Here is a 27,222-nt window from a genome sequence, read left to right as displayed (position 1 = left end):
TGACATGATTTACATATATGTTTATTTATTTGGTGGATGACAGGAGGGTTGAAGGTGGAAGTGCGGACCACTGCAGGGGGCAGAACTATGATCACTACAAATGGAAGATCATTAAAACGTTCTTGCCTCATGGCTTTAAGACACGGTTCTTTACCTTCATTTGAGCAGCGATAGAGCTAATCTTTTTGGAATTGGGATATATCGTGGAGGGATGAAGTCACTCTGAGAAAACCTGATTCTGGCAGAGCTGGGAATGGTCCAGCCTCCCCACCTTCTCTGAGGAATAAACGACATCACCCCAGACTGCTCAGGACAGGGAGATGGGAAACACAATACATAGTAGGCTTTCGGCATTTTACACAAAAGGAAGTGTTTTGTTCTAAAAGATGTTTTCCTGGGCTTCTTTACTTTTACAAAATTAAAGAAAACAGGGCATCATATATGTCCAAGAGGTGTATCACTCGTGACGTTTAATAAAGTCAGTAAAACCTTGAAAGCCAGATCCTGTCCTGTTAGGAGAGCCACTTGGGGACAGTGAAGGGTTGGATGGATATCTCTTCCCACGCACCCAGCAGCACTTCTCACAGCTTGTCCAGTGCAATCGAAGGAGGAGCCTGGGCAGGTGCAGGGCGGGCCGGGCTTCTGAGAGAGCACGCGTGTCCCCCGCACAGACCTCAGCCACGCTGTGCTCTCCTAAGGCCCGCAGGGAGAGCCCCCTGTGGGGTTCCTCATTTTCCCCCCAAAGCAGCAGGGTCCTTGAAGACCTCAGCATCTTCTGGTTTGAGGGACCCTGCAAAGTGCCTCAGATGAACCTCCTCGGGCTGAGCAGGCCTTTCTCGAGTGCTTGCATCTCTTAAAAGGGGAACCAAGGCAAAGTTCTTCCAGTTTCTCCCTGAAACTGAAGGGTAAAACATCGTTACTGCCTTGGGCACAGCAAAATAATACTAAACACTCATTTGTTGGCCTTACCGATCTCCGGATGAAAGGGGACCCTTCCTGAGGCCCTGGCATCGGCGCCAGCTCTTCTTCCCTCAGCTGCCCAAGGCCTCACCCACTCCGGCAGCTCCCTAGATTCCCTTCCTCCACCCTCCCTGACTTGCTTGCCTCTCTTGCCTCCCTTTCCTCCCTGCCCATGTGGGAGGGAGGGGGAATCCCCACAGAGTGCCCCCGACCTGCTCCACGCCCGCTCAGGTGAAGGGTCATGACCACCAGCTAAAGAATCAGGATTCCAGGTCCAGGCTCCACCTGGGCATAGCAGATTGGGATCAATGCCAAGGGAAACATGGTGACTCTGGGCCTCAGATGGGGATCTCAGGTGTGGCCTGTAATTCCAGGAAGCTCCTGAAGAGGACCCAGCTGTCACTCTCATAGCCACCTCCAGCCCTGGCCACCTCAGAGAAATGACAGGCAGGTGGGAAAGTTGCATGTGCGCTCCTTCCATTTGCCAAGGCCCTGGTCAGTCAAGCCCTCTATTTGGCCACACCTCCCACCCCCAGGCCACGATTTAGGCCGTTTTACTGGAGTCCAACGCCAGCCACATCTCAAAGGCATCAGATATGTCAGAGGCTGGGCCCTTTGTGACTATTCCAGCTTTATACTTCAGGTCCTGGTGTTTCCCACAGGCCCACAGGCTGTCACTGGCCTGTCTCCTAACCCCAGTTTGACACTCAGCACCAATTGCTCAAAGACGATCCCTCAGGGAACCCAGGGATAGAAGCAGGAGAGAATCATTGGGAGAGAGGTCAGAGGCTCCCTGAGACATCTAGCTGACTGAGTGGTAGGGGGACCCAGCCTCAAGGACTGCTTGGCCCAGCTCCAGGGCCCTCAAAGGAGGTATGGGCTTTCCAGTGCCCACTTCCCATGATGCCAAGACCCCTCATGTGCTCTCCCGAGCTCGGTTACTGACCACTTTTCTTCCCTGGCCTTTCTCTCATTCATTCCCTCACCCTTTGCAATCACAGGCACCATGGACTGAGCGTCTCTGTTACAGAGATGCATAGAACAAAATTTTCAGAAAATATTCGCCAAGTAAGTGTAAGTATGAAATCAGGGAACCTCTAACCACACCCCACCCCATAAACTTGAATGTTTGCATCCCTGCCGCCAGGTCAATGTCTTTGTTAATATCACAGGGCATGTGCAGTGTTGTAAACAGCCAACAATGTGGCGCAAACATAATGCAAAGCAACTGCGAAGTGAAACAGCAAATCTTGTGAAAGATGGGAGATGTTGGAAAACTGCTCAAATCCCATGCGAAGCCATCTTCCAACGCCTCTGTGACGAATAGACCAGTTAACAACTAAAGGCGAGATCATAAGTATTATGAAATGATACAGGGAGTGTTTCCAATGAGACTCGTGGGGAAATTACAGGATTGCAGGAGACCCTTGGGAAAACGGATCGAGCTCTTTGAGTAGCTTTCCGAAAGTAAAGTCTCTTGATAAAATAGACTTCCACTTGCAGCTCTGATGGAGTATCTAGTGTGAGCCAGCCATGCTGCTGCAAACAACCATAAAATCTGGACGAAATGCATGCAGCAAATACATGCCTTATGTTTTCAGTCACAGGACAACAGATGGGAAAAACTGCAATACTGAGAGAAATGAAATTCACTGGGTGAGCCCGTGACTGCCCTGATGTTTTGCTCAGGGACAAGTTCTCTGACTATGGTGCGGTGAGCTGGAGTCCAAGCAGAGCGGGGCAGTGCCTCTGATCTAAAGCAGCTAGAATCAGTGTGACAGGGCACAGGGGAAGAGCAAGAAGGGAACTGGGGTGTGGAGGTCCCTAAGTCCTTGGCAGAGAGCCAGGTTGTGATTGCTCCGGGTGAGACTGCATTGGTCTTAACAGAGAGTACAGCTATGAGGTTGAGAGGGGGACAGAGATGCTAGAAGCTGAGCAGTGCTAAGGGATGTTGGAGGTGCAGCCCAGCCAGAGTGGAGAGACCTCCTTAACACCCTTTCTTTACTCTGAGAATTAAGCTAAAATACCAGAAATGCCCTACTTACTCAACATGACCTGTAGAGTAAGGTCTACTGAAGACCCACCCAACAAAGCCTAAAACCAAACCCTGGCAAGCTCCTCAGTGGAAAGTTTGGAGGTTGAGTCCCATAAGTTTTATGGGTTGGCAAATACCTTGGAGTGTCTGCAGGCCTACCATAATAAAGCTTAAAACTAGCCCTACAAAAATTCAAGGCGATTCATAAGTAACTGAAATGCAAACTAGAACAAAAATCCAATCATGAGTCTCTACAACATATTATCCACAATCCCCAGTATACAATTAAAAGTTACTAGATATGGAAAGAGACAGGGAGCCCTGGCCGGGTGTCTCAGTGGGTTGGAGCATCATCCCGTCCACCAAAAAGGTTGCAGTTTCAATTCCCAGTCAGGACACATACCAAGGTCGGGGGTTCAATCACTGGACTGGGCCTGTATGGGGAGGCAACCCATCAATGTTTCTCTCTCACATTAATGTTTCTCTCTCTCCCTCTCTCCCTCTCTCCCTCTCTCCCCCCCTCCCCTTCTTCTCTCTGGAATCAATAAAAACATATCCCCAAGTGAGGATAAAAAATAAAAGAGAAAGAGAGAGAGAAACAGGGAAATGTGACTCACATTCGGGGAAGGGTGGGAAGCAATCAATAGAAACTAACCTCAGGTGGCTCAGATGTTGAATTTAGCAGACAGAGAACTTCAAGCAGCTATTACAGGGTTGGGCAAAAGTAGGTTTAGAGTTGTTCGTATAAAAAAATAACACAATAATAAATAATAATACTGGAATAAACTCTGTGTTTCATGTACTCACAACTATAAGCCTACTTTTGCCCCATCCTGTACAAATACGTTCAAAGAGGCAAAGGAAAATATGGTCTTAATGAGGGAACAGCAAAGGAATCTCAGGAGAGGAAAGGAAACGATCAGAAAGAAACAAATTGAAATTCTAAAGCCAAATAGCACAATATTTGGTCTAACATAGATGTGATTAGAGTATGAAAAGGAGACGGTGGGAAGAGTAAAGCAAAATATACAGGGTGTCCCAAAAAAATGTATTTGAATAATTATTAATTCCAATGGGTTAAATCTGAAAATAAAAAAACATCAATTGAGCTATTAGCTATACATTTTGGGGGACACTTTGTCTATAGTTCCCCAGTGTGATGAAACATATTGATGTACAGATCCAAGAATCTCAGCAAACCCCAAGCAAGATAAAACCAAAGAAAATCATACCTAACCACATTTAGTCAAGCTGCTGAAAAATCAAAAATAAAAATATTTGAAAGCAGCCAGAGGAAAAAAGACACATTACAGGCAGGAGGATAACAGTGCAAATAATGGTAAAGATGAAATTAACATTTGGTAAATAGAAGCTGATATAAAACTAATCGGTAAGGTAAGTCCTCACTTAACATGGTAGTAAATAGGTTCTATGACTTTAAGGGAAACAATGTATAATGAAACCAATTTTACCACAGGCTTATTGGATATAAACAAGAGTTAAGTTCCTATGGCACTGGGTTTGGCAATGATTTCTTGGATATGACGTCCAAATGACAGGCCACAAAAGTAAAATACAGATAAATTGGGCTTCGTCAAAGTTTAAAACTTTCGTACCTCAAAGGACCCTACTGGGAAAGTAAAACGGCAGCTCACAGAATGGGATAAAATATTTGCAAGTCATATATCTGATAAAAGATTAATATCCTGAATAGGTAAAGAATTCCTATAACTCAACAACCAAACACAAATTTTAAAATGGGCAAAGGGCTTGAATTGGCATTTCTCCAAGGAATATCTATAAATGGCAAACAAGAACATAAAAAAATGTTAAAATTCATTAGTCATTAGGGAAATGCAAATCAAAAGTGCAATGAGATACTACTTCACATCCATCAGGATGGCTATATTAAAAAAATAGAAAGGAAATGTTGGTGAGGATGTGGAAACCTCATGCATTGCTGGTGGGAATTTAAAGGCTGCAGCTACTTTGGAAAATAGTTTCGCCATTCCTCAAAAAAGTAAACATAGAAGTATATAATCAGCAATTCCACTTTTACCCAAAAGAATTGAAAGCAAGGATTCAAACAAAAACTTATACACCAAGTAAATCTCAGGCATCTCATGTAGCAGTATTTTCACCAATATATTGCCTAGGGCAAGGGAAACAGAGGAAAAAATTAACAAATGGGACTGCATCAAACTAAAAAGCTTCTGCACAGCAAAAGAAACCAGCAACCAAATGAAAAGGGAACCTACTGTATGGGAGAACATATTCACCAATGATACATCTGTTAAGGGGTTAATTTCCAAACTATACAAAGAACTCATACAACAGTAACTAAGATCTGGAAACAGCCCAAGTGCCCATCAGTAGATGAGTGGATAAAAAGCTGTGGCACATTCACACCATGGAATACTACGCAGCTGTAAAGAAGGATCTCATACCCTTTGGGACAGTATGGAGGGAACTGGAGAGTATTATGCTAAATGAAATAAGCCAGGCAGAGAAAGACAAATATCACATGATCTCATTTCTATGTGGAATCTCATGAACAAAATAAACTAACGAACAAAATAGGTCCAGATACATGTACAGAAAAACAAAACTCAGTGGGGGGGAAGGAGGGGCAGGGAACAGGAAGAGATTAACCAACAAACATATATGTATATATGCATAACCCATGGACACACAATAGAATGGGGAAGGCCTGGGGTGGGGTGGGGGTTTTGTGGAGGGGGGCAAAAAGGGAAAAAATGGGAGACTTCTATAATACTATCAGCAATAAAAAAATAATAATAATAAAATTAAATAAATAAAAAATAAAAACTTATACACCAATATTCATAGCGTTATTCCCAATAGCCAAAAAGGTGGAAACAATCCTAATGTCAACCAACAGACGAGTGGATAAATAAAATATGGTATACCATATACATGCAATGGAGTATTATCCAGCCAGACACAAAAAGACATATATTGTATAATTTCACTTATATGAGGCACCTAGAATAGGCAAATTCACTGAGACAGAAAGCAGAAAACAAGTTACCAGGGATGAGGGTGGGTGTAAATGGGGAGTAATTGCTTAATAGGGAGAGTTTCTGTTTGGAATAATGAAAAAGTTCTGGAAATAGATAGTGGGGATGGTTGCACAACCTTGTAGATATAATTAATAACACCTAATTGTACACTTTAAAAATAGTTACAGTGGCAAATTTTATGCAATATATATTATCAAAAGCAAAGAATTGGTGAGGGGTTATAATTGTAACTCAAAATATGTTCAATATAAGGTAAGTTAGCTTCCTTTTTAAGCAGCTATCTTCAATTAGACCTTTAATTTAATGTCTACTGTTACATGTTTACCAATAACTGTTAAAGGACTTTTTTTCTGGGAGTGATTTTCTGCTCAAGGTGCACTCTTTCCTGTTCCCGTTCTTCCCTCCCCTGCCTGCCTGGATGTGGCCACACAAGCTGAGTGTTCGCGTGGCCCTGTTTGTGTCCATAAGCCTCCCAGAGCTGACACTGGGTGTGAGGCACGGGGCAGAAAGGACAGGACAGCCCACAACGAGGTCAGCAGGCCAGGTGGCTGGACGTGGGCTGAGCTGCTTCCTCTGGGGCACTGAGGACAGGTGCCCGGGCCGGGGGTGCTAGCAGGGCCGGGGTGCTAGCAGGGCCGGGGTGCTAGCAGGGCCAGGTGCATAGGCACGTGGATCAGTCAGCTGTGCAGGTGCTCATGAGAGCACAAAAAAGTCCCCGTGACTGAGCATGAGTGTGGATGACACTTGGGGCCGTTCCAGCACCCAGGCTGTGGGGAGAGGAAGGCCTGCAAGGAGTGGGGGCAGCCAAGGCTTCACCCGCCCAGCCTGCCGCAGCACCCTCCCCGCACGTCTCACCTCTGCCGGACCGCAGGGAGAAGCTCAGGGTGCGCTTGATGCCCTCGCAGTTGCCCGGGTCTTCGTTGATGATGCCCACGTTGGTGTTCCAGGTGGTCCAGTTCACCTCGTCCACCCTGCAGGGCGAGGAGACCGGGGAGCAGGGAGCTGGTGGCCTAAGACCAACGCCCAGCTTCCCAGGTCGAGGGCTTGATCCCACAGGCCAAACCCAAGAAACCCACAGATCAGGATGGGGAGACATAGCTGGTAGGTGGAGGGGGAGACAGGCCTGCCTTTGGACACCACCCTGGAGATATGTCCTCTGACCACACCATGGGCTCCAGGGACTTAAAAGATCGGATTCTGACTCTGATTACCAGGTGACCCCTGTAGACACCTCATTTCCCAACATTTAATGTCTGGGTCTCACCGGCTGAGATCTAAGGTGGGTCCACTATGCCCACAGCTGAGCACTGGAGCAGCCCCGGTACCTACAGCTGACCTTAGGAGAGCACCTATGTCCATGACTGGCCCCAAGAGGCCCCAAGGCAGGCTTCTGTACCCACAGCTGGCTCGAGGTGGGTCCCCGATATCCACAGCTGATCTGAGTTTCCCAGGCTTTGATTCCTGCTGGCCTTTACCTGAAACACCACCTGTAGTCATCCTTGCCATCGGGTGTGTACCCCACCTGCAACAGCTTGCCTGAGCGGAAGGCCTTCCTCATGCATTTAAGGAAGCTCTTCTCCGTGTCCAGGATGGTGATGGCTCTCTGCAGGGAGACACAAAGGACAGAGGAATTGTCCAGGGGCCACCCCCCGGCTCACGGCGCTGGCCCCCAAGATCAGCCTCCCCAGGATCTCTCCCAGGCCCAGCACCTCGGAGCAGGGCCTGTGCCCTCTTCACCAGGCTTGTTTCCAAAGCCTTGCAGTCGCCACTCCACAGAAGGAGCCCAGCCTGCCAGGCCCCAAACCTGCCCAGGCACTGCTGCTGAGTGGTGAGCCCCATGCGTGATGTGGAGGGTCCCAGCCCCAGACCCTTCCCTGAGGAGCTCACAAAGGGGCAGCAGAGTCATGGTTAAGAGCAGAGCCTTGAGTGGGAGACCGTCCAGGCTGATTCCTGGCTGGGCTACTTGCTAGTTGCCCTGGACACAAATACCTAACTTCTCTGTGCCTTGGTGCCTTCATCCAAAAAATGGGGCTAGGATAGCACCCGATTCATAGCATTGTTGTCAGGATTAAATAAGAGCAGGTAAGTGAGTACCGGGCATAGGGCCAGGGCGACTCAGTAAGAATGATACTGTTATTATTAGCGGGGAAGGCAAGCATGGGCCAGGGCTCTCCAAAGCGTTGCTCTTGGGGCCTGACCCATATTAGCTGCTCCCTCAGAGTCTGATCTCTAGTGCCTGCCCTAGACCAAGTTCCCCTGAGATGAGCACTGCAGGGAAGGGGCTGTCTCCTTCCCTCGCGGGCCGCCCAGCCCACAGGAAACACCGTGTGTATGAACACAGGCTGGTGACACTGGGCAGGGAAACCCTGCAGGAAGAGCAGAGGGAGTTGACTGAGGGAGATGTTGCTGCTTGATCCCGGGGACCTGGCTGAGCTTTCCACCCCCTCCTCAAACCCCGCATGGCCCAGGCGCCCAGCTGACGCCCCCCTGCCCCCCTCACCGCACCACCCGAGCCACCTGCAGCTTCCAGATGTTCTTGCTCTCCTGCGCGATCTTGTTGACGGTCTCGCCCATGAGGGCGATGAGCATGTTGAGCAGGAGAATGTAGGTGAGAATCACGTAGGCCAGCAACAGAATGATGAAGACGGCCTTGAAGTCATAGTTCTCGGTGAACTCCAGGTCGCCCATGCCAATGGTGAACTTGAACAGCTCCAGGCACGTGGAGTACAAGCTGTTGTAGGAGCTGTCAGGCGGCCGGCAGCCAGGCCCCCGCCACCTGTGCGATGAGGCCTCAGCCGACACAGAGTCGTTCTTTCCGTCCTCGATCAGCGTCACCACCGCTGCAGGACACGGGGAGGGAGGGGTGCAGCTGGGTGGAGGCCAAGACCCCAGGCCCCAGACGTACACGCTCCCCCACCCCAGGATGGGCCTGCAGCAGGAACGCTGTTTGGTTACCAGCACACCTTTGTGTAAATTTTTTTTAAAAGCACCCCCTTCTTCAAAACTATCAGAAAATGGCCCCGCCAGGGGTGGCTCAGCGGTTGAGCATCAGCCTAGGATCCAGGAGATCAAGGTTCGATTCCCAGTCAGGGCACATGCCCGGGTTGCGGGCTCGATCCCCGACTCTCTCCTCACTGGTGTTTCTATCTCTCTCTCCCTCTACTGCCCTCTCTCTGAAATCAATAAAGATATATATATATAAAACTATCAGAAAATTGTCATAATACACTATCTTGTTATAATAAGAACTTTGACCGGGTAGCTCAGTTGGTTAGAGTGTTGTCCTGACTCGCCAAGGTTGCAGGTTTGCTCTCCGGCCAGGACACATACAAGAATCAACCAGTGAGTGCATAAATAAGCGGAACAACAAATCGATGTTTCTTCCCCTTTTCTTTCCTCTCTCTTTCTCAAATCAATCAATTTTTAAAATTTTAAAAAGACTGCCCGGCCGGGCGTGGCTCAGCGGTTGAGCTTCGACCTAGGATCCAGGCGATCGGGGTTTGATTCCCAGTCAGGGCACATGCCCGGCTGCAGGCTTGATCAATGACTCTCTCATCATTGGTGTTTCTCTCTCTCTCCCCCCCTCTCCTTTCCTCTCTCTGAAATCAATAAAGATATATTTTTTTTAAAAAAAATTTTTAACAAGAACTTTATCATGTACTATGAAAACATTGTTAAATATACAAAGCTATATGTACAATGTAAAGACAGCCAGCTTTGTGCAGTGCACAGCCTGCCTAGCCTGACGGGGCAGCCCTGGACCCACACCCACTCTCTCAGTCACATGTCTGCCTGTGCCTCTCACAGGGTGGCCAGGGCCAGCCCGGGCCAGGACCGGGGGCTGAGCAGCCGCACTCTGCGCTCTTCAGCGGGAACGGGAGCCCAGAGCCCGAGAGCTTCTGCAGCAGCTGCGCCCCGTGGTTAAGCACAGCCAGCATCTAACCCACTTGGCTTCACCCCCCTGTGGCTGCCGATAAACAGGGCCTTCAGATCAGGAGCCGGAGCCCCCCCCATCCCTGTCAGCCCCAAGCTCCTAGTGAAAGCTGCCCGTGACCCCCAGACAAAGGTTCCAAAACAGGCCGCAGGGCAGGGAGAGCTGCGTGTGAGCCAGGTAATGGCAGGACTCAGGTGTGGCTGAAAGCAGAGCCAGGGGCTCAAAAAATTACGTGGATGCGTCCAAAGGGCACAGGAACAGCTTGAAGGGGCTCCCGGTGCTGATGTCTCAGACGATTTGAAGATCACAGTAGATGGCGATAGTAAGGAGTTATATACAACCCATTTTAAAAGGTGAAAATCCATTTTTAAAAGAAGAATCTATGAGGCTATATTTATGTAAATAAATGCATGTGGGCAAGTGGAAAGCTCTTCTATACAATAGAATGCCAGCAAATACATTTGGAAGGGATGATGGAGTTAGAAGACCCTTATTTGACAATCATTGAGATTAAGTGACTCGGGTGTGAGTAAATCAGCGGATGCTAAAACAATGAGGTGAAAGTTTGATGAAAAACAGGGTATTTGCATAGCTTCAAAGCGTCTCCTCGCAAATTACTTACCAATCGCATAGGGAAAGATGATGACCTGACAGGGGAAGAATCTGGCAGACCCACCAAAACAAACTACTCAGGGTTAAGTCACCGGGAGTGGGACTCCAGATATAACGTGCAGAGGAGGACACGCCTTGATATTCTCACCAAGAAGGCACCCCGGATCCGATCGTGGGGGAAGGCCACTAAAAACTGGCCTTGACTCCTTAAGAACGCTAAGGCCACAAAAGACAAGGAAAGTCTGAGGAGTGCCGCAGATGGAGGGACACTGAAGAGGCGTGACTACGGAATGGGCTGCGTGATCTGGGATTGTCATTTCTGTGAAAGATGATATTCGGGCAATGAGTGAAATCTGAAAAAGGTTGGTGGGTAGCTACTAGTACTGTACCAGCGTTAATGTCCTGATTTCGGTCATTACACTGTGTTTTGGGAAGGCAATGTCTTGTTTTTTAGGAAATACTTAGAAATATTTAGTGGTAAAGGCTGATCATGTCTCATCATAAAAACTTACTCTCAGTTTTTTTTAAAGTTTTTTTTAAAGTAGGGGTGTGTGTGTACTGGGGAGAGAAAATGATTTTAAAAAGTGGTGAATTTGGGGGAATCTTGATAAAGAGTGTAGAGAGTTATTTGCACCATTCTTGCAACTTTTCTGCAAGTCTAAGATAACGTCAAGATAAAAAGATTTTTTTAAAAAAACAAACTTGGCCAAAATGCAGCTATTCCTACAGGCAAGTAGCACTTCCTACCTCAAAAAAACATTTTATAAATAACATTACCAGGCTCTCCTGCTCATTTCGGGGTGTTCTTTGTCCATCCATTCTGTCACCTGTAGACATACGCCACTGGGCCCCTCCCTGCCCAGTCCCTGCAGAGTCCTCAGGGAGCTGAGGTGAGCAGGAGTCCTCTCCCCCTACCAGCCCTAACCAAGCCTGTTACCTGTGGAAAACCCGAACAGGAAAACAAGGTAGACAAACATGAAGCGACACAGGTCTCTCAGGATCATCTGCAAGAGAGAGCAGGCTTGTCAGAGCCGAGTCCAGGCCCAGGCAGGGCCGAGGGTGGGGCCAGCACTGCATTAGCCTCGGGGTTAACGCTGAGCCCAAGTAGAATCAGAGAACATGCAGGAAGCTTTGGTTTGATGGGTTGTAGCTCCAGTGTTATGGGGGAGTCATCCACAGCTCCCCCCATAGCCTTTGTTCTGGTGGGAGAGGGGGGCCTGGTAGGCAGTGAGGGTCAAGTTTCAAGGAAGCCCCTAAACCTGGGTCAAGTCCAGATTTCCTGACTTGGGGGTAATTAGCTGGGAAAGTGGCTCTTCAGCCAAACCAGCATCCCCTGGGACAATGCAGAGAGGATGGATGAAGTTTGGGACCAGGCCCCGCATAGCCATGAGGAAAACGGGCTCCTCAGGCCCTGGCACCCACCTTCTCAATCATGACGGCATAGATGCCCATCTGCTGGAAGCCACGGGTGTAGTAGAGCATGTTGGTCCAGCCCATGGCCAAGGAGAACACCATGGAGGCCACGTACTCCTTGCGGCGGCAGAAGTACAGCACCACGGTCCCCAGCATGAACAGCGACTGCACAAAGCTGAGGGCAGAGCAACAGGAAGCCCCGTATGAGAGCACCAAGGGGGCCTGGCAGCCCTGCTCACAGGAAGCCCCAGCTGCCTGCGCCTCTCCTCAGAGGCAGCCGTGGTGGGAGGCAGGGCTGGCTGTCCTGCCTCCATTAGCCCATGATTCTCACTGGGAACAGCATTGTCCCCATGGGGACAAATGTTGGTTTGGAGTGGGGCGGGCACCTAATGAAATCTTATGTTCTTTACACATAAAGCACCGATATAAATATAGTACATAAACAGCTATATAGTATATTTGTGGTACTAAATTTTTATGGGAGGGGCAATTGGAAAAAAAAGTATATAAATGCTGAGAAACACTGCTTTAGCACAACAACCTTCCTGTCCAGTCCCCAGGAAAACAGCCTCAGGGACAACAGAGAACCTAGGAGGTTCCTAGGCCCGTGAGGAGGGACAAGCCATGCTCTCCTGGGAAACCACAAGTAGTCTGATGGCCACACCTCAAACACAGGAGCAGAGCCAGGAAAATGTCTCTCAGCCCCTTAGTCCAGTGGGAACTGTCCAAGTCAGAACCCTGGATAAAGTGGAGGACATCAGGACGATCCTATGACAGGGTCTGCTCAGTGGTCCCTTCTTTACTTTATTTGTCCCAGGCTTCTTTGCTGATCATGACCTGCTCCTGAGAGTCCCCCCCAGCTCCATTAACACTGTAGACTACAATGACCACCTCACCTCCCATTGTGTGAGAGAACCCAGCAAAAAGCTGCCGCTGTGCTGATGTGAGTCTATCAAAAACTGAGGTCAATAAACAGGCTCATCAGCTGAAGTTCTGCTGAAAAGAAAAACCTCTGCATTTGCAGAACCTTGGCCAAAGTAAGAACTGATGCCAGTTGAAATAGGTAAAGGGTTGCCTTGGGTGGCAAATAGAGTCCCCATACATGAATTGTGGAAGCTGGGAAGCAGTGGACAAATGGAAACTCACTTAGCAGGCCCAAGAAAGCCAAATCTGAATCATAGTGGGGAAAGCTGAGAACCAACTCTTTAATCAAGGAGCTTCAAAAGGCATAGGGACCTCTGGAAGGGAGGTGAAAGGGACCTAAAATGAGAAAGAGTGGAGGTTTTATCACTGAAGAGGGGGCTTTTGGACCCAGTTTAATCAAATACCAGTGAAAGCATTGGTATTTTACCCAAAACAGGAGATTACGTGATTTTTTATATAATACAGATTACAGAAAGCCCTCTTTTCCACTCAACTCTCTGAAAGCCAGAAGCTAGATTTCTTCCCTCCAGGTCAAAGATTGAAAAGATGCAATAGATTGACATTGGATATTCTCCAATAAGTGGTTTATCTAGACCAGCCTATAATGAAGCTCAAAATTGATAATCCCCATTCACACATTAGGAGCTTCCAACCAGCTTTCCAGTCCTTCACTCTTACTCATGAGCAGACATCAAAGATTTCCAGATATCCTAAATATAGCCTCCAACATGAAAGAGAGAACAAGACAAGCATATAGCCTTAGAGAGACAAAAGAAGATACTGCATCCACGAAATAAGAATAGAGTGCTATAAATAAGGAACAAACAGAATTTATTTATTTATTTTATGTTTTTATTGATTTCAGAGAGAGGAAGGGAGAGGAAGAGAGAGATAGAAACATCATTGATGAAGAATTATCAATTGGCTGCCTCCCACACCCCCTCCCCGACTGGGGATCGAGACAAAAACCCAGGCATGTGCCCTGACTAGAAACAGACTGTGACCTCCTGGTCCATAGGTCAATGCTCAACCACTGAGCCGTGTCAGGTGGGCAAACAGAATTTTTTTCAAAGAGCATTTGGAAATTTAAAATATGATATCAAAAATAATAAACTCAATAGAAGGGATGGAAATTAAAGTTGATTTTAACTTCCCAGAAAGAAGAGCAAAAGGTAAAGAGAGAGAACACAAGTGAGAAAATATAATAACTAGTTCAGGACTAGGTCAAGAGGCCTATATATATCATAGAAGTTCCAGAAGAAAAATCAAGAAATAATTCAAGAAAATGTTCCCAAAAAATAAAGGACATAAATTTCCAGATTGAAAGAACCCACCAAATGCCCAGGACATTGGATAAAAACAAATCTAAATTACAACACAAGTTTCAAAACAATAAGGGGGAAAAAAGATACTATAGATTTGTAAAGAGAAAAACCACAACAGGTCTTAAAAGAAGATCCAGAATCTGAATGGCTTTAGACTTGTCATCTATAATACTGGAAGCAAGGAAACAATGGAGAAATATCTTCAAAATTTAAAAAGAATTTTATACCCAATCAAATTATCAATCAAGTGTGAAGGAATAGTAGAAATATTTTCAGATGTACCAGATTTAAAAGAAATTTTACTTCCCCCTTCTCCACTATGTGGCTTCTTTCTTCAGTTGAGAATGTCCTCCCCCAAAATAAGGAAATGAATCAGGAAAGAGGAAGACATAGGGTTCAAAAAATAAGAAATACAACTCAGCAGAGACGCAAGAAGAGCTTCCAAAGTGCTAGTGAAGAAAGGATGACACCTTGGAAGCACATAGGGGAGCAGCGTGGCTCAAAAATCAGGCATGGTGAAAGCTGTCATCACTGTGCTCTCTACCATTATACCATCTTTTTCACCTAATGAAAATACTGAAGGATGTGCTCAAATAAAACAAGGGGGGAAATCAAGAAAGAGACAGGAACTCGAAGCCAGGAGGAAAGCAATTAAGTCTAAGGCTGGCAGCAAAGAGATGTCCCAGGATGACAGCTAAGCAGCAGGCCCAAAGGTCAACCAGCCCAGTTGGAAAGAGAGGATAGCAATCCAGGCAAAATCCTTCAAGAAAAGAAAAAAAAAAAAATGGTGATCTGATCAAATAATTTATGTCATTGATTTTGAGGAATATTGTACTGAAAGGCTTTGAGAGGTGTGAGAAGAATTAACAATGGGTACCAAGAAAATGAAACAAGTGAAAACAAGGTAAATTATTAACTTTGGAGAAACAGAAAATAAATATTATAGTATACTGTGAAGTTCAACTGCAAATAACATTTGCAGAGGCATAAGAATGTAAATACAGAACACTGATTAACACAAAAATTGCCTCAAGCCACATTGGATGGCTAGAGGAGGGGAAAAAGAGGGGAAGGCAATGTAGGGAGGCTTTAGCCTCATCGACTGGATGCATAAATGTCTGAAGAAAGAGCTACATGAGTGGAAACTGTTCCTGGGGAGGTGGATTGCAAGGAATGTGAAGGGTTGGAATGGAAACTCATATATTGGCTATAAGTTTTTAGTACTCTTTAAAATTTTACCTATGTGCACGCGTAGCTTTGGGAAGTTTATTGGTGTAACGTTGTATAGCAGAATATTGCCTCACTGAGTAAAGCAAATCAGCAATGCTCTAACCCTATAGACCCTGCCCTTGAATTTGCCCTTTGGGACTGAAGTGTATCTCAAGATTACAGTAAAAGGATGGGGTTTGTAAGTCCTGGGGACAAGCTATCTGCAATAGGGTGAGAAATCGACTCCTTGCACTTGCCAGGAATAAAGAGAAGAGGGCCCAGAAGTGAGGGAGACCTGGGGACCAGAGTAGAAGCCATGAGTTGAGATCCCAGGAAGACCCTTTGCCAACTGAAAACCCCCTCTGTATCCTGGGCCCTCCAAGGGAACCTCATAAGGTTCTGGCTTATTTATAAAGAAAAGAGGTTCCCTGTGACATCCACATTGTTTTTATAACTGTTTTATTCATCGGTCTCCCCCTAAAGCAGTGATTCTCAATCAGGGGCAGTTTTGTACCCCTCCCCAGGTCGGAGACATTTGGCAGTATCTGGAGACATTTTTCATTGTCAAGACTGGGAGACAGGGAAAGAGCTACTGGCCAGGAATACTGTTGAACATTCTACAGTGCATAGGACAGCCCCCCAGATTTATCCAGTCCAAAAGGTCCAAAGTGCCAAAGTTAGGGAACTGGGCCCTAGCCCTGGCCTATTTGGGTCAATAGTTAGAGCGTCGGCCTGCAGACCAAGGGGTCGCGGGTTTTATCCCCGGTCAAGGGCACTTACCTGGTTTGCAGAATCCATGCCCCCCACTGGGGTGAGTGCGGAAGGCAACTAATTGCTGTGTCTCTCTCACATTGATGTTTCTCTCTCTCTCTCTCTCCCTCCCTCCCTCCCTCCCTTGTACTCTCTCTAAAAATCAGTGGAAAAAATATCCTCAGGTGAGAATTAACAAAAACAAAAGAAACTCTGCCCTAAAGGTGGAAATTCCTTGAAGGCAGGAACCACGTCTACTTTATCTCAATATTCCAGGGCCAACCCAGTGAGTGCCAGACAGATGGGCAAAAGGATGGAAAAAATGAACAAGGGTACAGCTAACTCAGACGGCGAGCTCGTGAAATAGGTGTAGCATTGCCGAGGGCCTGGCCCGTGCCTGGCACAGAGTGGACCTTGGTACGTTCGTCCCCAAACGCTTATCGAGTGTTCCCGTCACTCATTCAACATGCGGCGAGGGTCTGCTGTGTCCCAGGCCGAGTGTGTGCGGGAGAATGGGTGAGAGCTGACAGCTGTGACCTCAGGACTGGACCAAAAGGTACTGTCTGCTACGGAGGCATTAGAGCCAAGGGTCACTTACAAAAGTATCTCACTGTAGCTGTCCACAAACAAGGACTTCAGCGACGGCTGCCTTTGCAGGAAATATTGAATCTGCAGGTAAATAGACAGTAAGATGCCAGGAAAGGTTAGACGTGGCTAAGCGGTGAGCGCCCAGACTGCTTCCTAAATGGCACCACAGTGGACCATGGAACACGTCAAAGGAGAGGTTATGGAGGGAGTGGAAGAGCGTGGGGCAGGCTAATGGGGTGATGTTATGTGACTCGGTCAGGAGAGATTTTTACAAACAGAGAGTCAATCACAACTATACCCAGAAGTAAAGATAGGAAGGGAAATCACCAAATGTTATCAATTACTGTGCCTGAATGATGGGATTGGGTGATTTTTTTCCTTCTTTCTAATTTGTGCTTTTTTCCTAATTATCCTTAAGTATGATTTACAGTAAAAATTCTTTAATCAGATTATCCAGTGCTCTCCACTCCCTGAAAACATTCTGCCTGATGCCCACGGCCCTGCTGAAGGCTGGCAGCTAGGAGGTACTCTCCAGGACACCCACATGCTCCACTAACCTCCCGCCTGCTAAAAAGACTGCTCATATATTCAAAGGAGTGTGCATCTATGTGTTTTCAGTTAAAATGGTTCTAGTATATGGGTAGATGTCTTTCATTATTCTGAGCTTTAATTAAATATTACATTTGGTGGAGATCCCTAACTGCCTGTCTTCAAGAATGACTGCCTGCGGGGCCCCACTGGGCAGATGTGCACCCCCAAACGTGAATGCCTGGATGGTTCTTATCTTCACCTATGCATCTCCCAGCTCCTCAAGCAGGGCCGTTACCCGTCTGATTTATTAGACAGTGAGTGAGCTGGTTCTCCTGGCTCTTGGTTTTGGTGACAGTGGAAATTCAGTGTGGAAAAGAATGCTTACCCCGCGTAAAAAAAAGTAGATTCCCCCTGATACAGAAAGAATCTCTCCAGTGACTCGGAAATAGTCGCCAACGGTGTGTTGCAGCATAAAGGGAGGCTGCAAGGTGCAGAGAAGTTAGTGACTCCACTCATTCATTCATTCATTCATTCACTCGACAAACATTTACCAGGTGCCAAAGCCTGAGATTAAGACCCAGCCCCTGACCGAGAGGCTCAGCATCCATCAGGAGAGAGACACAAATAAAGACAAGGCACTCTGATGGGGACACCCGTATGGATGCTCCTCAGTGGGACCTGATTCCCAAAGTGGCAGCCCCCAGGTGCCAAGCAGAGCGTCCTTACAGTGTTGTGCTGTCTCTTGGACAAGTCCCAGCCCAGAGTTCGGCTGAGAGGAGGGTGATGGCACAGGTGGAGGCACTCTTACAGGCCCAATGCCACATGCTTCCTGCTGCTCCCAAGGCTACGGTGGACCCCTGGGTGCCCAGGACTGTCAAGGTTTCCCACAGATGGTGGAGAGAGAAACATCCCACACTTGGGTGTGGTCCTTGTGTTTAGCCACCATTTCCTGAAGCGGGTTTCCTTCGAGCTTCCCATCGATGTTTCATAAGCACTAGTTCTCTAGCCTATCTTATTATCATGTTTCTCTTAAAATGAGGTCATTAAATGGCCTTAATAGGTAGCTAGAGATCAGGTTTCACCGAAATAGGAAGATGAGCTTTTAAATCAAATTTACAAGCAAGGAACCCTGGAAATAAAAGCAGCAAAATTAAGTGTTTGGGTAGTGAATGGAAAGGACTTAATTCAGAAACTCAAGGGAGTCTATGTTTCCTGCAAGAGGGGAAAAATCTGGCCTTAAACTGGTCTGATGGATGGCCCAGGGCCTGGCACAGAAGAAGTGCACAAAAGTATATGTCCAGGGAGTAAGTAATGAGCGAATGAGTGAACAAAAGAGGGCAGGTGAGCAGGATGGCAGTGGGCTTAGGGCTTATGCCATCTCGTGACCCCGTGGACACCCAGCCTGGGGGAGAGCTGCTTCCTGAGCCCTAATTCCAGCATCCCTTCTAACCTAGAATCCCCCCCCGCCCCCCACAAACAGAGACCTCAGCCTCCTGGAACCAAGAGGCTAAGGGAGCAGCTGAGAACAGGACAGAGGGCAGGTTTCCAGCACAGCCTGGAAGGGCAGGGAAGGAGTCCAGGGCCCAGCCTGGGCCTGGGGTCTTAGGGATCTTATAGGAATGCCCATGCCTTCTCCCCGACCCCACACCGAGGCCTGAGCCTCAGGCCGCACCAAGCCGTCCACAGGCCTGTAGTATGCGACCGTGGTAAAGATGATCATATACAAGCAGTAGACGAAGAAGTTGAAGTAGAAGATACGCTTCACAAATCTGTCCCACTTGTCCTGCAGGAGTCGGTTCAGCGGCTCCACCAAGAGCATGTCGTGGCGATTCTAAGGGGAGCAGAAAGAGGTGAGGCTCACTCCCTCAGTAGGAACCCCCTCAAGCCTTCATCAGCCTAAGGTGCTCCCCACGCCCCATCTCTGCACAGGACTCGCCATGAGCACGCCCTCGGCCGGCAGAGCAGCTGAGGGTCAGAGGCCTGAATCAGCGGGCCCACCCTCTGGGCCTCCGTGCCCCTGTGTGCACAGTGAACGAGGGCTGAAATTGGACATGTGACCCTGAGTGCCCCTGACACTTAACAACTAGCAAGTGTTGCCTGACATTCCATGCCCATCACCTCTAATAATTCCTTCCCGAGCGCCTGCATTCTTATTGTTCCCACAGTAATGGGAAGAGGCTGGACAGGCGGAGGCTGGCGTGAGGCTGCTCAGGGAGGGGCCGAGGGCAGGTGGAGAGAGGCTTCTGGGTTCCGTATTTCTCACATTCCCAGCCCTGGGTCAGGCAGGCTATCCTGGCAGGAGTGGTAAGGACCAATGCACGAGACTGAAGGCAGCTAGCGAGCCTTCCTGCAGTGGGTGGGGCTATGCCTGGGACACCATCATCAAACGTGTGCTTTGGGGCCAAAGTCTGGTACCCAGGAGATCTCTGTTAAAGTTCAAGTATCCCTAGGATGGATGAGCCAAAATCAGGTCAGCCTAGCCTTTTCAGGCTATCGAGCCCAACCACCAGCCCAAACTTGAGCTCCCCCAAGGAAATCTCTGGTCAGTGTCTCCTTGAATACCTTAGGGGATGGGAAGCTCCCTACTGCCTCAAGAAGCCTGTGGGCAAATGTTAACTGTTGGGAAGATCTATCCTCCAGAATAAAGTTTGTCTTCTCTGCTTCCTGCCAGTGTTTCCAGCTCTGCCCTCTGGGCCCCAGCACTGCGTTCCCGGCCCCTGAAAGCCTCCGGAGACTCTCCATCTGAAGATGGCACCAGATCCCTCTTTTCTCTGGCACCCTAGTCCCTTTGAGGCCATTTATTACCCAGGCCAGCCCTCCGGATTCAGCATGGCAACCCGGGAGGGTGCTGAAGGGGCAGAGCATGGCAGGCCAGGCCTCTCTCTCCCCTGGGCTCTGTCCCTATAAACACAGCCTCTCTTCCCTGTGAGATATTGTGGCAGCTCCTTGTCGCCAATAGCATAGACTCCAGCCCTGAACCAGCCTCAGAACAGACAGGGAAGATGGCCTTTTCAAAGCAATGGTGGCCTTGGGATCCTTATTTGGAAACAAATAATTAAGTAAGATGCCCACCTCACACCAACACAAAAATAAATTCCTTTGTAAGTTCTACGAAGCAGCGAAAGGGAAATATTGAAGGATATGTGTGCAGTCTTGAAGTGGAAAAAACGCTTTCCAAAGCAAGACTCAAGTCACAGAAGCTATAAAAGAAAAAAGGCTGGGGTGGTGAACACACAATATACAGATGATGTATGATAGGATTGTGTACCGGAAACCTATATTATTTTATTGACCCATGACACCTCAATAAATTCAATTTTAAAAAAGACATCAATGAGATAGCATTTTTGTCTCCCTGCACTTAAAGTAACTTTTTTAAAAAATAAAAAGATTGATAATACCCAGGCGGACAAGGCCAAGGGTAGCTCTGTACCCACTGGTGATGGGCACCTGTGTTGAAGAAGACTTTTTGGAGGAAAGTTTGGCAGTAGCTATTAAAATATTAAAATGTACATACTTTTTGACTTGGCAATTCCAATTCCAGATATCCTTCATAGAAAAAAATCTCAGACCCATGCCAAGTAGCATCGTAGTAGCAAAGACTGGAAATAACTTGAACGTCCTTCTGTGGACATTTTCCCCGCATCCCTACTGTGGAATACTATATAGCACTTTTTAAAAAATGAAGCAGACCCATACGTACTGATATAAAATTGCCTACAAGACACATCAGTAAATGAAAAAACTGGTTGCTCTGCACTATGTATAGTATGATCCCATTTGTGTAAACAAAATGAAGCTACATGTTTTATATGGATAAAAGGAGGAGTCTTTCTGTCTATGTGCTTCCGATTTAACTTTTTATGGGAATATCACCGTATATTGTTTGTCTGATGAAGGAAAGCATTCAGGAGGAATGAATGGGCTGATGAGGCTATAGGACCTAGACCCCAAGCAGCAGGTTTTCAGTGATGAGAAGGCAGCAGAGTCGGACCAGGGCGGACGGGGGGCTGGGGTGTGTGAGACTGGAAACCCCCCTGGGTGCCAGCCTGGCCCACTCACAGGGGTGTCACTGCTGCTGTAGGCGATCACCTCCAGCACCGAGTTCTTCTCACAGGTGTCGATGCAGGACAGGTCATAGAGCGAGGAGTGCACGGGCCCGTAGGCCCACTCAGTGAACTTCCTCGACAGGTGCCTGCACTCGGGCTCCTGGATCTCTCTCTGCAGAATATAGGCCAAGACCTGCCGAGGGAATCCAAGAGTGTGTTAGAGACCAGCCTGTGCCTGGCCACAGGCTGTGTCCCCACCGGGCCGCCAGCCCTGCTTCAGGAATAATTCTGCTTCCCAGCCCACTACCTCCTACCTCCATCCCCCAAATGCAGCCACATCAGGCTCATCAGGGGATCACAGCTGGCTGATCACATCCATTTTACGTGTGCAATGCGGGGCTCTGCTCAGCTCTCACAGTCCCTCTGGCTTTCTCTAACGTCCCCACTCCCACTGGCTGTGACAGTATCAGGTCAGGACTCACACGAAGGTGATGCCGGACATGCACAGTGAGGCAGGCAGTCCCCTCCCACAGCACCCCCAGCTCAGCACGAAGCCCCCACCCTACCCCAATCTTCCCACTACTGGCGGCCAGGGCCAGTGGCGTCAGCCCCTTCTTGTTGGTGAGCTCCTCCAGCTTCAGCGTGGGGTGGAGTTTGGCCCCCAGGATCAGAATCTCATTGTACATGCTCGTCACAAACTTGGTATTGTCAGCCGTGTTGTCGGCCACTTCCACCAGCGCGTGCAGCACTGTGTTGCCCACCGAGTCCCGGGCACTGATGTCTGCTGGCTGCCAGGAGTTCTGCAGCAAGAACTTCACTATGCCCAGCTGGTTGGTGCATGCAGCCAGGGAGAGGGGCAGCTCACCTGCAGCCAACACAGGCACACAGTGGGCCTCAGGAATAGATGGCTTGTGCCCTAGACCATCCAGCCTGCCTCTCCCTCTGTCTCTACCCCAAACCTCCCTTCAGCAATCATCAATAAGTCAAATGTCTGCCACACGGTCTCCCTACCAAAGTAGAAGCCAGGCCGTCCTTTGGTTTTCTTAAAGAAGTCCCCATTGGCGGCAGCCTGGACGTCTGCTCCGTTCTCCACCAGGAGGGTCACCAATCCCATGTTCCTCCTCTCGATGGCGATGTGCAAAGCTGTCTGGCCTGTGAAGGATTCACACTGTTGGCTTTGTGCTCATGGCCTGTAAGGGGTGCCTGTAAGGCAGGTGCTGGGGGAGGGTCTGAGCAGAAAGTGGCAGATGACCCCCCAAAAGAGGAGGCTAGGCCAGGATCCCCTGAGGGAGTCCCTGAGGCAGGACTAGAGACCCCCAGGAACAGGGGACACCGGCCTGGAAGCTGGAAGAGTCCAAAGTGCCCAAGAGCAAGGAGCAGTAACAGAGGGAGGCCAACAGTTCCAGAGGCCAGGAACACCAGGCCCACAGAGGAGAGGATGGGACCCTCTGCACCAGGAGAAACCAGCAGGTGGGGGAGGCAGGGATCCCAGGACCAGGAGATGCCAACTTGGTGGCTGGATCATGGAGTAGGTTGCTCAGAGGCTTTCCTAGGCCCGCTTGTGCCCTCCAGGCTCCAGGTGTGCTGTGGCAGAGCTGCGCCCACCCCCCTCACCCTTGTAGTAGCTGTCTGTGTAGCTGGCGTTGACAAGCTCCTTCAGGCTGTCCGTCTGCCGGGCAATCTCCAGGAGCAGCGGGATGGTGCTGTTCTGCCCGTCGTGGAGGTTGAGCATGGCTTTCAGCAGACAGGTCTTCCCTGTCTCCGGGTCTGCAAGACAAAGTGAGGGTCAGAGCGGGGTGCAGCAGCGGGGGCCACGCCCGGAGCCCGGCTGTCTCCACCTCCGTCCCGGGCCACCTTTGAACTCGCTGTCCATGAGGTGTTTCTTGCTCTTCTGCAGGAAGAGCAGCAGGCTCTCCAGCTCCTCGCAGTTATTCTGAGCCACAGCCTCAAAGATCTTCCTGCGGTCATACAGCTTGAGGTTCTTCTCGGTGCCAGCAGGGACAGAGTCCTGGGATGACTGCCTGTGGGCCAGAAATCAGCCTTGTCTCTTAAGCTAGTCTCCCCCTTGGGCCTGAGGCCTTTGGAGCTTGTCGGGGCGCATGATGAAACCCCAAGGCACACCAAAAGGAGAAGACAAATGATATAAAACCCACCCCTCCACTGGGGTGACTGTCCAGGAAGTGGATGTAACAGGGAACAGGGGGTGCACCTGCCCCCATTCTGTCCCCACCCTGTCTATAGGCACCATCTAGAAAGTCTTTGCTGCCACCACTTCCTCCAACACTCAGGCCCCTCACCTCTCTGCCTTCTTGGGAGCTGGGGCTCAGAGGGCAGTAGCTTAGAAGGGGCTGGAGGCAGGGGTCTGGCTGACCCCAGCTAACTCAGAAATCATCACCACACTGCCCCAGAAGTCAGCCAGACCATGTGTCCTAGCTGTCTTGCCTTGGAGGAGGTGGGAGGGCTGGTGGGCTCCTCACTGGAGCTGCTTTGTACTTTCCTAAAAGCATCCTACCCTTCAGTTTTAGGACTGGAAATCTAAGTGTTTGGGGCTGGTAAGCATTCTAGGACCAGACACCTGGAGATCAGCCAGCAGCTAGGATCAGTATATATGCTAACATTCACCGGTGACCACTGTCCTAAAGGTCCCATGAGTACAGATTCTGGAATAGATGACCTCTGAATGTTCCCAGGCTCCCCCCTCTATGACCTTCAGCCCACAAGCTGGAGCACCACACGGTACCTCCGTGGCCTCAGCCTGGCTCCTGGTGGGGAGGGAATTGGGCTCCAGATGCAGCTTACCTGGTACAGATGGGGCCATCCCCAGTCTTCTGGATGATGACAACAGGACTGACTGTGATGGCTGGGCAGGAGTCCGGCTGACATTCCTCGTAGGAGCAGTCCATAGGAGAAGCCTCCTCCGAGTCACACTTCCCAAAGAGCCGGCTGCGGCTCTTGGCTGTGGGGAAGATGTTGGGCTTGGCTGGAGCTGGCCTGGAGCTAGGGTCTCCATCCAGGGGGCCTGGGCGGGAGTCCTCTTGCGGCAGGCCCTCAGGATCCCCTGAGTCTGAGCTCCCCCATTTCTTCATCCTTGCCCAAGAGGCAGCCTGCAGGCAGCCACGAAGATTGGGTTTGTTCCCAGCTTGAGGACTGTACAACGCTACCCCCTAACTGCCCTCCTTGCCAAGGCCTCTGTGAAGCAGGACATCTCAGAGGTCCAGCACTGCTGCCCCCAGCTCCCCAGAATGAAAGGCTTCAGGGGTGCTGTACCTCCTACCCCAGACACCCCAGGAGCAGCCCCAAGGGGCATCAGCCTCTGGGGGTGGACGGGCCCCAGCTTGGAGTCGGCAGGCTCTGAGGGGCTTGAATGGATCACTCCTCCTCTCTGGGCCTCAGTTGCCTCACCTGCAGACTGCAGATGATACCACGGCTCCGCATGCCTCCAAGATCAGAATAAGGGAAGGAGTGGGAGTGGCTGTCTCTGTGCTAATGAGGCCGGCTCAGGCCCAAAGAGCGGAGCAGCCTGCATCTCGGAAACAGGGTGGCTGGCGGAGACCGACACTTTCACACCCCAGCCTGCACAGGCCCTCCTGCGGCAAGCGTCCCTTCACCAGCCACGCCCTCACCTGCCTTTCCTCTTCCTTCTGGCTGCTGCAACCTTTGCGTTTGTAGAGGATCATTTGTGCTTTTTGTCATTTATGTGAAATTAGAATGTCAAGCATCCTGGCCCTGAACTTTTCCACTTCGAGGGGCTGGTGGGCCTCCCAGGCCTGAACCCCCCGGAGTTAACCCGGCAGCGAGTGCCAGCACGTGTGGCTGTAAACTCGTATAGATGCTGTTTCTCGCTCCCTCACCTCCTGCTCTTCCCCTTCATCCCGCTGGGAATCCCCATTCCCTGGTACCAGGGCTGTCCCACATCTCAATGGCCTTTGCTCCTATAGTGCCTCCACTTGGGGTGCTTTCTCCCCCTCTGTTTGTCCAAATCTTACCACCTCTCAGATGCCACGACCCTCAGGTCCAGTCTCCTCCACACCCCCTAACCCTGCACTGGTCATGCTCCCTCCCCCTCCAGAGTGGCCCAGCTCATTGGCCATTCATCCCTCATGGCCCTCTTAGCACAGTCCACTGTCAGTCTAGCAACTTCTATCTGTCTCTGCTTTATGTCCCCTGCCCCGTGACCTCCTCCTGGTCAGGGAGCTTGCCTGATCCATCTCTTTATGAAAAAAGGCTGTGCTGGTCACCGTGGGGGAAATGAGAGAGATCAGATACAGGCCCTTCTAGTCCCTTCCACAGGAAGTTAGGGGGAGTCACGTTCCAGCAGGGGCTGGATCCCAGAACACAGCCCCTGAAAGAATGGGAGGCTTCTCGAGACATGCATTTTCCAGTGAAAATTCAGGCAGTGAAAACTCAGAGCAGGTGGTGGGGTCATGGCAATAAATCAGCTATGATCCGATACCCGATCCATGGGGGGGATGAGGCAGTCTCATCACTCTGCGTCCCGTAAACAGCACAGACAGCTGGCTGCCGGCCCATTTCCCCTCCTGCCTGTTCTGCTTTCAGAAGAACCCGAGTCTTTCTCTGATTCATCCATCAGGTAGAAACCCTGCAGCAGAAAGTGTTCCTGGCCACAGGAAGCTCCATTTCCAACCATTCACCCATCACTCAACACCCACCTACTGAGTCCTACTGAGTGCCTGGCCCTGTGCTGGGGGCACGGAAAGGACTCAGACACCATCTGAGACAGAAACCAGGTGTGGGCTGGGGCGTGGGGATGACAGGAGGGGCCAGGGTGCTGAAGAAGGCTGCATGGAGGAGGTGACACATGAGCTGGGCTAGGAGGGGAGCAGGTTTGGGCTGGGACTGGGGGAGAGGGACTGGGATAGCAGACAAAGAGAAAGCCAGTGGGACTGGGGGATAGGCATCAGGGTCAGAACCAGATGGCTGTTGGCCTTGAATGCCAAGGCCACAGAATGTGGATATTATTGTGTGGATGGTAGGAAGCCATGAAAAACTTCAGGAGACTGACCCTGGGTGCTAGTCTGTGCTTCCAAAGAAAAACTTGCTGTCAAGGACTGTTCATTGTATGGGGAGCCTGTCACTATTTAAAAGGCACAGGAGAGCCCAGCCAGAGTGGCTCAGCCAATCAATGACTCTCTCTCATCACTGATGTTTCTATCTCTCTCTCCCTCCCCTTTCCTCTCTCTGAAATCAATAAAAATATATTTAAAAAATAATAATAATAAAATAAAAGGCACAGGAGGGCCCTGGCTGGTGTGACTTGGTTGGTTGGCAGTCGTCCCATGCACCGAAGGTTGATGGTTCAATTCCTAGTCGGGGCACATGCCCAGGGTTGTGGGCTCGATCCCCAGTCGGGGGCGTGCAGGAGGCAGCCAATCAATGTTTTGCTCTCACACTGAAGTTTCTAAACTCTCTCTTTTGCGCCCTTCCTCTCTAAAAATATTTTAAAGAAAATAAATAAAAATAAAATAACAGGCACAGGAGGCTAGAAGAATGAAAATAATTGATGCGTTTGAGCACGTGCCGTGCAAAGGTGAGCACTGTTCTAACACTTTACAAGCATTTGCTCATTTCATTCTCACATGTCTAAGAGGTAAATATTTTACAGATAAGGAATCTGAGTCACGGAATGGTTACATTACTTGTTTGAGGTCACATAGTAAGAAACAGACCTGGATTGGATCCCAGGCAGCCTGGCTCCAGAGCATCTCCTGCTCTCTCCCAGCTCTTGGGAAGGTTTGGGTCCTTTCTTGGCCATTAAACTCAGCCCCAGACCTCACACCAGAGCCTGGGGGCCAATCAAACCCCCAGCTCTGGGGCCAGGCAGGTGGGG

General features: G+C 49.4%; 1 protein-coding gene across 1 annotated transcript; it reads right to left on the bottom strand.

Annotated features, from left to right (window-relative positions):
• Positions 1 to 728: 728 nt before the first annotated feature.
• TRPV1 (transient receptor potential cation channel subfamily V member 1) lies at positions 729 to 24,460 on the bottom strand. The gene is made up of 15 exons (XM_016200907.2): positions 24,174 to 24,460; positions 23,229 to 23,395; positions 22,989 to 23,141; positions 22,386 to 22,526; positions 21,941 to 22,239; positions 21,388 to 21,567; positions 18,998 to 19,156; positions 17,711 to 17,806; positions 16,805 to 16,875; positions 12,008 to 12,173; positions 11,523 to 11,589; positions 8,557 to 8,879; positions 7,515 to 7,642; positions 6,895 to 7,010; positions 729 to 898 (listed from the first exon to the last, which is right to left on the bottom strand). The coding sequence occupies exons 1-15, from the start codon at positions 24,458 to 24,460 to the stop codon at positions 729 to 731; spliced, it is 2,523 nt and encodes an 840-aa protein (XP_016056393.2).
• Between the last annotated feature and the right edge of the window lie 2,762 nt (positions 24,461 to 27,222).

The sequence above is a fragment of the Miniopterus natalensis genome, chromosome 17 (assembly GCF_054644295.1).
Source record: "Miniopterus natalensis isolate mMinNat1 chromosome 17, mMinNat1.hap1, whole genome shotgun sequence".
Taxonomy (NCBI): domain Eukaryota; kingdom Metazoa; phylum Chordata; class Mammalia; order Chiroptera; family Miniopteridae; genus Miniopterus; species Miniopterus natalensis.
Note: the sequence above shows the minus strand (reverse complement) of the source record. Positions and strands in the feature narration are given on the sequence as shown.

Coding starts and splice junctions, on each gene's coding strand:
- TRPV1 (XM_016200907.2), bottom strand. CDS start 24,460: ATGAAGAAATGGGGGAGCTCAGACTCAGGGGATCCTGAGGGCCTGCCG. Junction 21,568..21,940: donor CCAGTAGTGGGAAGATTGGG/GTAGGGTGGGGG, acceptor TTCCCTCGGCAG/GTCTTGGCCTATATTCTGCA. Junction 16,876..17,710: donor TCTACTTTTTTTTACGCGGG/GTAAGCATTCTT, acceptor ATTTACCTGCAG/ATTCAATATTTCCTGCAAAG.